This window comes from Rhinolophus hipposideros, assembly GCF_964194185.1.
Source record: "Rhinolophus hipposideros genome assembly, chromosome: 5".
In the NCBI taxonomy this organism is placed as follows: domain Eukaryota; kingdom Metazoa; phylum Chordata; class Mammalia; order Chiroptera; family Rhinolophidae; genus Rhinolophus; species Rhinolophus hipposideros.
The window spans coordinates 10,747,664-10,763,940 of NC_138051.1; the positions used below are offsets into that span (position 1 = coordinate 10,747,664).

General features: G+C 35.3%; 1 protein-coding gene across 2 annotated transcripts in view; it reads right to left on the reverse strand.

The window, feature by feature from the left end:
- TOGARAM1 (TOG array regulator of axonemal microtubules 1) overlaps positions 1-16,277 on the reverse strand; it is a 68,716-nt gene that overhangs the window by 45,024 nt on the left and 7,415 nt on the right. For both annotated transcript variants that reach the window (XM_081049924.1, XM_081049923.1), the window contains exons 2-3: positions 8,316-8,472; positions 5,433-5,567 (exon numbers count right to left, since the gene is read on the reverse strand). In XM_081049924.1, the coding sequence (XP_080906050.1) occupies positions 5,433-5,567; positions 8,316-8,472 (292 nt within the window). The remainder of the gene's footprint in view (positions 1-5,432; positions 5,568-8,315; positions 8,473-16,277) is intronic.

Consider the following 16,277-nt stretch of genomic DNA (forward strand, 5'->3'; position numbering starts at 1 on the left):
ACTAGGAAATTATAAAACTGGGATATCAACCCAGGCACTCTGGCCCAAGTATGTGCTCTTAACCGCTACATTGCATTGTTTCATCTGGGAATAATGACAATTTCTGTTTCTTCCTCTTCAAATTTATACTTTTAATTTTGAGCTAGGTACTCCCTAGATAGGTAATACAATGACTCCCAAATTTTTAGGACTGATTTTTCCCTTAAACTCCAGACCCAACATCAAAATGCCACTTGACATCTTCTCCAAAGAGACAGATATCCCAAACTTTACATGTCCAAAACAAAACCTGATTTCCCAATCAAATCTGCTCTTCTCCTAATCTTCCTCTTCTTGGTAAATGGCAGCTCTGCTCTACAAGTTGCTCAGGCCACCAGCATTAGACTTATCCTTGACTCCTCTCTTCTCTTAAAATTCATACCTAATCCAATTAGCAAATCTCATTAGCAATACAGGGTGATTACTAAGTCTGGAAACTTAGGTGAATACAGAATAAATGGCTTCTTCATGATACATTAATATACATGTAACATAATGTTAACTATGTTTCCAAACTTTTCGGCTACGCTGTATATCAGAATTCAACCACTTTTCATCACTTTCATTGCTCTCTCTAATCCAAGCCATGTCATCTCTCCCTTTTACTACTTCTGCCATAACTTCCTAACCGGTTTGCTTTGTACCCCACCCCACTCCTCCAAGCCTGTTCTCTATATAGCAAGTCTGATCCTTTTAAAAGGCAGTCAGATCACACTATTTCTCTCCTCAAACACAGCCAAAGACTTCCTATCCCACTAGAATGAAATCCTCGATCCTCACCATGCCCTACAAAGCCACATGGTATATCCTGTAATTATTCTCCCCTTCAGTCATTCCTCTGACTACCTTGCTATTCCTCTCCAAAGCCAAATATGGTCCTACCTAGGAGCATTTGTACTGTGTCGTTCTCTCTGCCTGGAATGTTCTTTCTCCAGATATTCACGTGGCTCACCGTTTCACTTCATTCAGGTTTCTGTTTAAATGCCATCACTTCAGAAATGCCTTCCCTGTCACATTCTGTCCCCTTATATTAATTTTTCTTCACAGCACTTATTTCCATTCTTACTGCTCATTTATTGGTTAGCTTCTTCTCCTCTACTAGATTTTGATCTTTAGATTCTAGAACAGTGTCTGGTTCTCAATAAAAGAGGAGTTAGTATGTAAATACTCAATAGCAGTGGTAACAGTGAGGATCTGTGTCTTGTTCATGACTTTAAAGTGAATTCTAAGATTTTACCACTAAGTATATTTGGTATAGGTATGAATAGATATCATTAATCAGGTTAAGGAAGTTATTCTTGGGTTGTTTTGAGTTTGTAATTATGCATGGATTTTGAATTTTTTTCAATCAGTTTTACTACATCTATTGACATAATTATATAACTTTTCTCCTATGTATCTGATAAGGTTAAAACAGGTTTTTCTGGAAAACTCCTACTTAGATGTAATATATAACATACGAATTTTAAGAACACATTGCTAGATATGGTTTGCTAATACTTTAGGACTCTTTCATAAAAGTGAGACTAGACTCATTTATTTTTCTTCTTTTTAAGGAGGGCGCAGCTCACAGTGGCCCATGCAGGGATCAAACCGGCAACTTTGGTGTTATTAGCACCACGCTCTAACCAATTGAGCTAACCGGCCACCACCATTTATTTTTCTTTATTTATTGACTATATCTGGTCATGGTATTACGGTTATATTCATTTAATAAAATGAATTAAGGAGGCTTATTTTTTTCTTAATTCTCTTACTCTGTATAAGATAAGATTTACCGCTGCTCTAAAGTTGTTTTTTGTTTTTTTTAAAGATTTTATTGGGGAAGGAGAACAGGACTTTATTGGGGAACAGTGTGTACTTCCAGGACTTTTTTTCCAAGTCAAGTTGTTGTCCTTTCAATCTTAGTTGTGGAGGGTGCCGTTCAGCTTCAAGTTGTTCTTTCAGTCTTAGTTGTGGGGGGCGCAGCTCAGCTCCAGGTCCAGTTGCCATTGGTAGTTGCAGGGGGAGCAGCCCACCATCCCTTGTGGGAGTTGAGGAATCGAATTGGCAACCTTGTGGTTGAGAAGATGCACTCCAACCAACTGAGCCATCCAGCAGCTCAGCGGCAGCTCAGCTCAAGGTGCCACGTTCAATCTTAGTTGCAGGGGGCGCTGCTCACCATCCCTTGCGGGATTCGAGGAATTGAACTGGCAACCTCGTGGTTGAGAGCCCACTGGCCCATGTGGGAATCGAACCGGCAGCCTTCGGAGTTAGGAGCACGGAGCTCTAACTACCTGAGCCACCAGGCCGGCCCCTGCCCTAAAGTTTTGACAGGACGCTAAGAAAACCATCTGGCCTAGGACTTTTTATTTGTTTTTGTGGGTAAAATCATAAATCTAAAATTCCTTTAATCATTATAGGTCTATTCAGTTTTTCTATTTCTGAGACAACTTTTACAAACATATTAATTGCATTATTCAAATATTCTGTATCATGTAATCCCAAACTTATTTATCTTATTACAATTTTCTACTAACATCTGTAGATTTGTTAACTTTCTCCTCGTAATTTTGTCAAATTACACACACATGCACACACACACATATATATTTATACACACTCATATATGTACACATATTTTAGAAAAGTCTCATCTTCTTAGTGAATTATTCACTTTTCATTACAATGACCCCTTTAGCCCTAACAATATTTTTAGCTTTAGTAGGCATATTTTCCTTAACATCAATATTTTTATACCTGCTTTGATAGTTGCCGAGTACAGTAGTTACCCTCTTATCCCGGGGGATATGTTCCAAGACCCCCAGCGGATGCCTGAAACCACAAATAGTACTGAACCCTGCATATACTACGTTTTTTCCTACACATACATTAACAAGATCTAGTTTAATTTATAAATTAAGCACAGTAAGAGATTAACAACAATAACTAATAAAGTAGGATGTTTATAACTATGTACTGTAATGAAAGTTACATGAATGTGGTCTCTCTCTTTCAAAAGATCTTATTATATTGTGCTCAACTTTTCACTTAAAGGAAGCACTGCACAGCTTCTCTATGGAATATCCAAATTGCTAGCATCACTACTCTTGCGCTTTGGGGCTAGTATTGAGTAAAATAAGAGGTACTTGAACACAAACACTGCAATACCTCAACAGTCGATCTGATAACCAAGATGGCTACTAAGTGACCAATGGGTGGGTAGTTTATGCAGTGTTTATGCAGTGTGGATACAAAGGGATGATTCACAGTCCTGGATGGGACAAGTGAGACAGCTTGAGATTTCATCACGATACTCAGAATGGCACCTATTTGAAAACTTATTATTTCTGGAATTTTCCATTTAGTATTTCCGGATCAAGGTTGACTTGATCCTTGGGGAGGGATCCAAGGGGAGGTAACTGAAACTGCAGAAATCAAAAGCATGGATATGAGGGATTGCCGTATGTTTTCCATGCTTTAGTTTCTCTCACTCTGTTTTGATGTATTTTAGGTCTGACTCTTAAAAATAGCACTTAAATTTAAAAAAAACATCTGATCATCTGTTATTTAAATGGTAAGTTCGGTCCATTTATACTTACGATAACTACTGATATGGTTTTAATTCTACTATCTTATTTTGTGCTTCCTATGAATTGCGTTTTTTCTCTATTACTTTTTTCTTGCCTTTTATTGACCTTCCCTTTTTGGGACACAACTAATATATAAAAGTCTCTTGTAACCTTTCAGGGGTTCCCTTAAATTTTCCTTCAATACTTTTTTTGAAGACTTTCCACGACAAAAGACCTAGCTTATGTATCCCTAACAAATACAATATTCTTCAGAAGACTTAACCAACTATGTATATTATATATCATTTCCTTTTAATTCATATCTGACATGGTTAGAACCTCTACTTCTACCTAAATCTTTCATGGGTGGAAAATAGACTACAGTGGTCACAAATTACATACAGAATGGAAACTTTCAGTTTCCTGATTTCAATGTCAGTATTCTATTAATAGATTAGGATGTTTCCATGTCAGTGTCTCAATAGACATTCCTTTTATTAAGAAATTTAAAAATATTCCTTACAAAGAAATCAAATATCCGATCTTTTTATCCATATAAATAGAACCAATGGAATACAATAAAATATACCAACATTTGCAACATTTGGTGTGGATCACTGAAGCAGTTAAAACTGGGATGGGAACTTCTAGATGATTTGGCATCTGGCATTCATACCCCAGGTCCTTCAGAAACCCCTGGAGAATGTTAGCTGAGCTGGTGGTCCTGACAGAATTTTTAATGTATAACCTACTGTTAAATTAAATATTGACTTTAGAAGAACATGATATCCCTTCAGTAGCTGCTCTAACAGGTATTCTGAGGTTGTAGAAAACCAGATGCACTACAAAGCTACAAAGATCTGATTTACCCGAGAGTGAAGATAGTCTTCAAAGGTAAAGTAATCATTCAGTGACATCGTAAATAGGAACAGCTAAGCACAGAGTCCTCTCTGCTTCTCCTAGTTATGAGTCCCAAAGATAACTAATCAAGAGTTAGAAAATACCTGTATCATTAAGAAAGATGGATTATTTTACTGGGAACAACACCACAAAGAAAAACTTTATGGCATCCTGTGGCCCTTCGGTGTAGATGGAGGAAAGGGTGACTAAAATATAAGTGCGGTATTTACTAAATAATCTTTACTAATTTCAAATGAGCATTGCTTTTTTTTTTTTTTTTAAGTTTCAGGTGTACAAAACAATGTAATAGTTTTGCCTCACAAAAGCATTACTTTTTTTATCAACAAACACTGATAGAAGTACATCTCTCATCACTCAAAAAATTTTAGTAAAGGATATATAACAAAAACTAAAATATCTCTAGAAATATTTCATTTAATTCTACCTCTAAATAATAATTGATAAAGCTATTAATTAGCATGGAAAATTAAGAAATCTCTTCAAATCCAAAATTCACGTCTGACAGGCTCAAACCCTTCCTTTTCTTCTGTATCTTATGGACGTATAAGATATCTGAAAAGATAGCTAGTCAGGAAGTTATGGTTCCTAACAGAGGACATAATAAATTCTAAATAGCCTTAAAGTTTAAAACTGTTACGGAAAATAATTGTCTTCTGCTAACACAGTACTCCTTAATGGATGATGTTCATCTCCACCATGAGTTTCTAAACTCTAATTTTAATCAGTCATATTTATATCAAGATTACAAAATGTTACATTTTAGTGTTAACAGTTATAAAAAATTATTAAAAATTTTTACTGAAAATATAACACGTCTTTTTGTGACAAATATAATTACACAAAATAACACATAAGCTAGATTTGGAAACTCCACATAGTATTTATAAATCATTTGTATCCACATAAATGTGGAATTTAAACCTTTATCTTGATGACTGTTGGTTGTCCCCAGGTACTGTAAGTCAGAATCCACACTTCCAGTTTTACCACGTATCTGTGAAAATCCAAGGTGTCCACATTTCCCAGAAAGATTTGTCTGATGAGTCCCAGTAGTGCCTTTGGAAGGAAGAAGGAGAAAAGCATAAAAGTGAAAGTTAGCTTTATTTCACGAACACATCTAATTTCATAAATGTTGGAGTCATTTGTGTAGGAATAAATGTAGAAGTATATGGACAGTGAGCCAGGCAGGCATGAAAGGGATAAAACTTTTGCTACTGGCAGATCTGATTAGTGACAGGTGTTCAAGGACAGAAAATAGGCTGGTAAGGTACACAGAAAAGTATATTGACAAATACAGACAAAGGCAGTTTTTCCCCCACACACTCCCTTCTCTTCCCATGGAATGTTCTCCAGACCTGCTGTTCCTTCTTCCTAGTGTTTATCGTATACACGCTACACAGAAAGTTCTACTGTAGAATGCTTCTAGCTTCTTTCCTGACATGTAACACAGCATTCACATAGCTTATCCAGCTGTATTTCCCAGATTGCTGTCCCTCTCCTGTGGCTGGTTAAGGTTATTCCTGGGCAGGAGAATAAACCTGAATGAAAGAAGGTAAGAATGACCTCTCTGGCATTCAGTTTATTCATCTATAAAATGAGTTGATCCCTTGTAGTTCTGAAATTCTATGATTTTTAAAATTCTTCCCCTATGATTTCAAGCCCTTTTATTCTTCATGTTCTGGACATCTTCTAAGTTAATTCTCACCTCTATGCTTTGGGTATACTTTCTCCCTACCTGCAATAGTCCTTGCCTCACTGCCTTCCCTTTTTTAAAGTCCAGCTCAAGTCCAACCTCTTTCCTCGAGTTTTTGTAAACCACTTCAATACCTATGGTCTTTTCCTTCCTCAAACACCTATAGCACTTACAATCTGTATCATCCAATCTAGCATTAGGTTATATGTTGTCTTATCACACAGTTATTTAAAATGTGTACTACTAGGTTAAGAGCTGCTCAGTGGTACAGAAAACACGAGCCTTATAAAAATGCAAAGTAATGGTATGGAGTACCAATGGCATGAGTATGTCACTTATTTTTCTCTTGCATTTATTTATTAAATAAACATTAACCTACACAATCATTACAAAACTTTGTTTTTATATAAAAATATTATGGAATATTACTTCATAAATATCTATAAGTTCTCCTAAGGTTAACAATGTTTTCTAAACATTGTGTCCAAACTCATAGCCAAATTCCAGTAACTGACATCATTTGGATATTAAATAAATGTTAACATCCATGACAAACTCAATGAAAAATTTCCTCAATGAAAAAATTTCCATTAGCTCCCTATAGCTTATAAGTATGAGCTGAACTTTTTAAGCCCATCACATAGGGGTTCCCCATATCCCAATTTATCTTTGGCCATCTAAAATGAATCTAGTCTTGGGGCTGGCCCGGTGGCGCAGGGGGTTAGAGCTCCGTGCTCCTAACTCCGAAGGCTGCGGGTTCGATTCCCACATGGGCCAGTGGGCTCTCAACAAAAAACAAAAAAATAAATAAAATATAAAAAAAAAAAAAAAAAAAAAAAGAATCTAGTCTTTACAAAGCTCCCAGACTATCTCAAGGCCATTCCTGATGCAAGCTTTTGCTTGCCTCCTATCTCCCCTCTAACTACTTGTACAAGTACCATATACATCCAAAAAAGATGCAGTTCAATTACTATCTTCTCTTCAACACCTTTTCTAACTGATATGGCCCATGACAATGACCATGTCCTCTGAATTACCGTAATATTTACTTTCTGTAACGTGTGTTTAGCAATCAAACATCTTTCCAGTTGCTCTGGCCAAAAAGCCCTAAAGCATTCTTCTCTTTCTCTCTCTCCCCCCGCCCCAATCATATCAACAAATCATATGAACTCTACCTATGACATACAATCAGAACCCACACACTTTTCACTACATTCACCGCTACCTGGTCACAGCCTCCATTAACTCTAGCCTGGATTATTACAACAGACTCCCTGTTTCCACTCTTGCCCACCTAAAGTCTACTTTAAATGTAACATCCAAGACAAGCCTGGAAAACATAAGGTAAATGATGTTATTTCTTTTCTCAAGGTGTTCTTCACTCAGAGTAAAAGCCAAAGTTCATTCAATAGCCCACGAAGACTTATAAATAAAAGACTCCTCATATCTCTTTAATTTCATTTTCTCCTTCTCTTCCCCTTACTCATTTCATTCCAGAGTTACTAGCCTCGTTGATCTTTCTCAAACATGTCCCATACACTGCACTTACTGTTGCTTCTTCCTGGAATTATTTGCTCTTCTCTCTTGATATCTTTGTGGTTTGCTTCAAATATTCCTTTCTGAATATGGCCTTCTTTCACCATATCATCTAAAATAGCCCTCCCTCCATATTCTTCTTCTCTGTTTTATTTTTCTCCATAGCATTTATCACCATCTAACCTACTTTTTTTTTTTTTTTTGCATTTATTTAATGTCTGATTTGCCCCAAATAGAATGCAACATCTATTAGGCAGAAAGTTTTCCCTCTTTTGTTGACTGCTACATCCCCAGTACTTAGCAAAGTTCCTGATACCTAGAAGGGAAATACAGGTTTTTGAACAAGCAAATACTGACTTACATTAGGACTTAAAGGGTTTTCGTGAGAAGCCCTTCTAGGGTCTTATGACACAATATATGCCAAAGTATCCATTTTTATCAGATCTTTCACAAATATTTATTGAATCTGAATTGTTTACTAGATTCTAAGTTCTATGAGCCCTCCAATGAACTAAGAAGTTTAGAGAAATCTTTAACTTATTCCAACATGTCCATTACCTGCACCAGTTACTTACCAGCAGCACATACTGGAAGAGAATCTGAGTTAAAATCCCGACTATTCTGAAATAAGTTTCTTGACACTTTTTTTCTGCTAAAACATAAATCGTCATTGACTGGCATTCCTTGGGAGGGCTTTAATTTTGGAGATGGGATGAAATCGTATGCTGAAAACTATAGAACAGAACAATAAGTTAGCATGTGTGTGCTGTCTACTTGTAATAAATGAGAGAATAATTTAGACCCAATTATGAAATTCAAAGAAAAAACTTAAATTTTTCAAATATATAATGATACAAATAAACATCCACATACAGCATAGTGCACTAACAGTATTTTCCATTCTATGATAGAAATACCATTTTTTCCCTCTTTCTTACTACTTCACCCCAAATCTTTTCTGTACTTTGCCTTCCTACAGTAACACATCTGGCAGCTAGGAAGGAAAGAATAAAAATAAGAGAAAGAGTGAAACGACAACTTTAATAGAGAAAAGAACATTTTGGTTAAGCAGCATAGCCCATCACCCTATGCCAGTTGCCAGCTGTGTTTCAGCATTAGACAATAAATGTCAAGTGAAGTATCCATTTTTGGTCACTGAACCAACAAGCATCCTACTTGTTGGTCACTGAACCAAAAAGCATCTTACTCTACTATTCTTCTGAATAGTAGTAAATCTGAAGCAGATTTATTATTCATAATCTGCAGCCCAAATGTAAATGTATATATGGTAACGGTTCCCTTAAAATATTTTCCTATGATAGGTCTTTTAGTTAAAACAAAGTACACAGCACTTTATGTATAGAGAGTACTTTATAGTTTCCAGTTCTTTTTTCATATACCCCCTTTTGATCCTTAAGGTACAAAAGTGCCAGCATAGAAATTTCAAGTTCTATCTAATGACAGTTAAACAACTAAATGAGAGCATAATTCAAGTATTCATAATTCTTCATTAGTAACAACCTCATTTGTCCTGGATCACTTCACATTCAACACGGCCATAGAAGATTTTAAAAATTCAGTGAACAGACAAGAAATTATACTTACTGTCTATATATTTATTTAGAGCTTACAGACGCAATTAAATTAAGGCATATAATGAACTATAAGCCTTCTCACTAATGCTTCTTTGCAAAATTTGCCAATTATCAAACCGCACTGAAATACAATAAAATTAAAGCGATGTCTACTTGAAAACTTTTTAGCTACTTGACAATTAAAAGCCTATAAACTACCAAGTATACCTTAGGGAACTTGTTATTCTTTATCACATTTTGTGTTAAATCTGTTAACTTCTTCACAAATTAACACAGAAAATACTGATGAGGAAAAAAAGAATGCCCCAGATGAAAAAGCATGATTTTACTTTCTCAAAATCTAATATTATAATTGCAGACTGATTATACAGTCAGTATTAGAAGGACACGATGGAATAAAAATGAAACCAATTACAATCAACTTCTGATTAGATACATTTAAAGACATACTAACAGTTAAAATAGTGAGTAAGCCAGAAATAATTCTCCAGTATGGAATACATTTTATATTAGATTACTATGTAGTTAATTTCTGTTTAGAGAACAGAACATTAGTCTGTATGCCAGAAACAACTAGTGGTGAAGGGGATTAAGAAGGGAGCGGTGGTAGTATTGGAGAATGTGTGTGTATGTGTTTCAAGAATCTAGGAGAAGTCAGTCAGAGATTAAATTTTGCTATAGAATATTCTGCAAGTATTTGAAACCAGACTATAGGACACACCAATTATTATTAATATGAGTGGCCTTTTTGGTCTCTCTTAAAAGTAATCAAATGATTTTTCATCAGGATAAGCTTAACCTTTATTCAATGAATAAGGGAAAGAAAAGTGAGTTCGAATAAAAGAGACAAGCACAGATATATTTTGAAAGAGTTATGAATTCAATTTACAAAATATGAAGCAGTCTGTTTAGAGCACCTTGTGAATCTTAGAAACACAGAGACTGAGATTTTGGTCTTTGAAGTTAATATCTAAAAATTTAATTCATTTAATTCCTTAGAGTTATAGTAAATGAAAATGTTAGATAAGTTTGACACTTAATATTAGCAATGATTTGAAATTCATATAGTCTTATCTACTATTTTAATCTTGCTTTTTATTATCCCTTAATCTTTGTATTTGATTCCTTGTATAATTTTCATAAAAAGATTCTTTTACCTAGAGCATTTCATTTCAGCTTTTGTCAAGGAGTCTAAGAAGACAAAAATAATTTAATTGTATTTTGGTAGAGTTAGTAGCAAATTATGAGGAAGGGACCTTTTAATAGCTAATGCTCTCAGAAACCACCTACACTCCTACCTTTATTGAACCTGTACAAAATACCTTGATCTCCAGTTTTTGGAGCCTTTTACCTTCTACAAATTCATTCTGGTTTTATCTAGACTCCAATCTTGCTCCTATATGGTGGTCATTAAAAAGCTTATTCCAGGGCCGGCTCGGTGGCTCAGGCGGTTGGAGCTCTGTGCTCCTAACACCGAAGTCTGCCGGTTCGATTCCCACATGGGCAAGTGGGCTCTCAACCACAAGGCTGCCGGTTCCACTCCCACAAGGGATGGTGGGCTCCGCTCCCTGCAACTAACAATGGCAACTGGACCTGGACCTGGAGCTAAGCTGTGCCCTCCACAACTAAGATTGAAAGGTCAACAAAAAGTCCTGGAAGTACACACTGTTCCCAATAAAGTCCTGTTCCCCTTCCCCAATACAATCTTTAAAAACAAACAAACAAAAAAAGCTTATTCCAATTACCCAAAGTCACTTTTTGGAACATCTTTGTGTGTTGTTTTTTTTCAAATCACTTTCTATGTACACTTTAAGAAAACATAGTTGTGATACTGTGTGTAAAGTTTTATATGCCATTTTTGCAGTTAACATTACAATAAAAGTATTTCCCATGTTGTTAAAACCTCTCATAAGTGCTGAAATTTAATTACAGAAGCAGTAACTACTTATTGTAAAAAAAACCCAAAAAACAATATAGAACTAAATAATATATAAAACGAAATTCTTCTTTGGTACCCCATTTCACTAGAATCCAATTGAAACTCTGGTAACTCGTCTTTTTCTATATATAAATATTCTTCAATAAGCTACTTTCAAAGATAAAAATAGATGACATAATGCTCTGGCACATAGTACGTATTCAGCATATTGTAGACATCCTTCCATGTTAATCCATACATATCTGCTTGTTCTTTTTAATGGTTGGACTCATAGTTCCCTACTGATGGACATTTCCTTTGTCATAACTTTTCACTATTACAATCTTGTAGTGAATACGGTTATGCACAGATTCTTGTGTATCACATGGAATTCTTAGGTCTAAGGATGTAAACTATTTTAAAGGCAGTATAATATTCTACTGACTAGATATGCCATTCTCCTATTATGGAACATTTATTTGGGTTGCTTCCAAAATTTTGTTTTTTACTATTGATAAAGAAATTTCAGTGAGCGAAATGGTACCTACCTGGTTTAGTGCTAATAGGAGATGGGTAGACCTTAGAAAGACTGTCACATACATCATATAGCTAAATATATGTATGTTTTTAACTTAAAAGTTTATTGGGGTGACAATGGTTAGTAAAATTACATAGATTTCAGGTGTACAATTCTGTAATACATCATCTATATCTCACATTGTGTGTTCACCACCCAGAGTCAGTTCTCTTTCCATTACCATATATTTGATCCTGTTAAAATATTATTTTAAAACAACTGAAATGTTTTCTTTGATATCCTTAGGCTTCCTACACAAAGGCAAAGCACCCAGACTGAATGCTTTGTAGCTGTCAGCTAACCAGTTTATCCATAAAATGTGCAAACAAGACTTACTATGTCCAATCTGCAATATATTTTTTCTTTTTTCTCAGTTCTGGTTCTCAGTTCTTGATTTAGCATATTAGCTGACTTTCTTACAAATTAACAAAATAACAAATCAAACGTTTCTGACTCCTTGTTTGATGTTATTTCTAGAGATTTCACTAATATACTGACCGTCCTTCTGGGTCCTAACATGAGAATCAAACACATGACTTGAAAGTGCACCTTTTCTGAGAGTTGGACCCTTGCCTTGAGTCTTCAGTTAATCTTCCTCATATAACTGAATGAACAATATGGCCCTTACGGTGAGTCTGACTCTGGGCAAAGCCTGTATCTGGTTCCGATTTTGACTGAGCACATGGTTTGCACATAGATGGCAGCAGTGGTGGAAATGAGTTTTGATTTTATGATTTATTTGGTGATTTCTGCTAGATGACAGCATCCCTGGTCAGGGAATCTGGAATCTTGTTTCCTTATTGGTGTGTTCCGTTTATGTTTGTTTTTAACCATACTGATATAAACTCCTTTACTGTAATAAACAGAGCCCATTTCTTCCATCTAAAACTTAAATGTATTTTCATGTTTACTTATGGGCCCAATACCTGTCAATATCTACAAAATCAAATTTCTATACCAAAGATGAAAGGAAACAAAACCCCTAACATTCAACTGTCAGCTTTCTTCAATTTCTCTAAATGATTGAGTAACTGCAAATTAACATTACTGTAGAATTCTAAAGCTAAAGATGGTAAAGATTATAAAGATTTATAACTTAATTATAAATTAGACAAACTCAGAAAATTGGTGGTTTTCAAAGCTAAACAAAACAATATTTAATAGTTTTTAGTATTAGTACAATGTAATTGTACAAACTTCAACTTACCTTCTCAGGAAAAGCCTAATTAACTTCAATGTCTTCCTATACTGGTTTCACAAATTAAACACATTTAACACACTCCTTTTCAAAATATAAAATTGTAAAATCATGTGTTCAATTAAATTTTATAATAGATAATATCTTTATCAAAAGGATAAAGTCTTACAATGCCACAACTCTTATAATGCTTAATATATTAGTTTACATTGTAATTTTCAGACTCTTAGTTAACTTTAAAATTTCCGACTAATGTAAAATGGAATTAATGAAAAATCTTGAGATCTCAATTTCTAATTAAGATAAAAATGCAAATCACTGGTCACCAAATATGTTTTTAATTTACCCGTCTATTACACATTATAGAACAGTCATCAAATAAACAGATTGAAGGATATATAAATGCCTTTGGATGATCTTAAATACATGTTTATTGTGTCACTTAAATCATTATAAAAAAGATAAGAAATGTGTACTCATGAAGAGAATGAAAAGATAGAGATAGCTCTAGTTTGATGACTTCGTTTTTTCTGTGTCTGTGAGAAAACAAAAGTTGTATTTAATAGATATAGGTAACACTGCCGTAGGTAAAACAAAAGTTACAGGAAAATAAAAATATGTATACAAGGTAATGAGTAGGCTTTGTGCATTTATCAAGGGAATTGTTATAGCCTTTTTTTAAGATGGAAAAATCAATATAATATATATTGTTTTACTTAATATGCTTTTAAGGTTCATTAAAAATGTAAAAATTATTTTTAAGTTTTTAAATAGATCATCTACACTGAGAAGAGATATGCTTTTAGGTTGCTCATGATTCTGAAAAGCATTAAAAATAAAAGTTTTTCACATTCTTTAGGTTATCTAATAAAATTTTAAAAAGAAAATTAATGATTACTTATTGGAAACAACCCAACATCTACACTGATATTAGATATGCTTTTAGAGTTGTTCATGACTTTGACATGCTTTAAAACTAAGGGTTTTTTTTATTCAGAAGCTCCAATCATATTTTAAACAAAAATTAGGGGCAGCCGGATAGCTCAGTTGGTTAGAGCGTGAGCTCTGAACAACAGGATTGCTGGTTCAATTCCCACATGGGCCAGTGAGCTGTGTCCTCCACAACTAGATTGAAGACAACAAGCTGCCCCTGAGCTGCCAGAGGGGAGGCAGGATGGCTCAGTTAGTTAGAATGCAAGCTCTCAACAAGGTTGCTGGTTCAATTCCTGCATGGGATGGTGGGCTGCGCCCCCTGCAACTAAAAATTAAAAATGGTGACTGGACTTGGAGCTGAGCTGCACCCTCCACAACTAGATTGAAGGACAATGACTTGGAGCTGATGGGCCCTGGAGAAACACACTGTTCCCCAATATTCCCCAATAAAAAAAAAAGAAAAAGAAAATTAAATACTACGTACTGGAAACAATCCCAAGGAAAATCTCACTTTTTAGGGTTAAGTTCACATCAAATACATTTGTGCAACTTAATAATGAATTCAGATTTTCTATTACCTTTAAAATTGTCATACTGAGTATTCCTTTTTTTTATTAGTTTCAGGTGTACAAAACAATGTAATAGTTAGACATTTACATTCCTCACAAAGTGATATCCCTTCTCCCCCAATCTACTACCCCTCTGACAGCTGTTATAATGTCATGGCGAGTATTCTAAATCTTTCCCACATTCTTCAAATCCTGGATCCTCTATTTTCATTCTCAGCTTGCCTTTAGTTGACCAGAATACGGAAGTCTAATATTAGAGCTCTGCTCTCAAAATGTGGTTTACGAATCAGCAGCATCAACAACATTTAGTTTACTTGACATGTAGACTCAGAATCCCATCTAGACAAACTGAATCAGGTCTGTATTTTAACAAGATCCTGAGGCAATTCATATACACACTGAAGTTTGTTAAGCACTGTTCTAGAGTTCATATCTTTTCTTTAGACTTACACGTGCTTGCGCGTGTGCGTACACACACAAACACACACACACACCCTTCTTGCTATCTCAAAAATTTTCTGTACCTTAAATCATCTTCCTGCTGTTTTTTTCTTCAGTTTTAGAAGAAAAGACTTCCTCCCCTGTTCCAAAGCTAACCTTTCTCTATACCTGTGTTCTTGACTCATTCAGTCTTTATTTAGAGACATTCCTCGTCTTTCTCAAATATGATTCTCCAGTACGATTACAGAGAGCAAACTGTGTATATCTTCATGTCTAAATCTACCAGCACAAGACACAGTAGGCATGCTGAACTCACAAGTGTCTCCTTTCTCTGCCTCTTTCAAATCAGGTGTTTCTTATTTTTTTAAATTAAATTTAATTGGGGTGACAATTGTTAGTAAAGATACATAGATTTCGGGTGTACAATTCTGTAACGCATCACCTATGTGTCACATTGTGTGTTCACCACCCACAGTCAGTTCTCCTTCCATCACCATATATTAAATGTTTCTTATTTTAAAATAAAACACAGTGATAACTCATCCTGCTGCATCCTGCGGTATCTCGCTTGGTCTTTTCTTTCACTGTCAAACCCTTAGATGTTTTTACAGTTAACAGATATTTGTTGGTGCTGCTTGTAGACACAGCACCATGGTTAGTACTGTTACAAAAACAAACATACAGGGCCTACTATCACAGTGCTTACCATCACTGAGGAGAAAAAAGACATGGTTCACATGTGCTAAATACCAAAAGAGGAAAAAAGACTAGGTAGTACTTTAAAGAGTAGTCTATAAGCTCGCGCTTGGCTTCGCAAATAGAGAATGATCAAAAAAATGTTGAATAAATGCTTACTGCCTGTGTTTCCTTATCAACTCACCTCGTAAACTTTTAAAGTTGGTCTACAACATTCTTCTAAAGCCACTCCTTTCCATGTCCCAATGACCTTCCAATAACCAAATGCTCTTCCTTGAAAAAGCTACAGACGTAATAACTACATACACATGAAATAAGTATGCTCCTCACTTTTCAGTCTAGGTTACTGACTACTATTACTATAGGGAAGAGGCAGGAGGACTGCTTTTGCAGAAGGAACTAAGAGGTCGGATTCCCAAGGCTGCTGCCTGCATGCTCCACGACACAGAGCTCACGCACTTGCTAATCAGTGACACAGAGCAAACTATGGAACGACTAGAGACTCCATCATGACCATACCTGTAGTTAAGCCCCCGGAAAGAAAACACAGGTTGTGCTTTGCAAGAGTTAAAGACAAACTTGCCCCTGTTCTTGCATCTTACTGAAATTA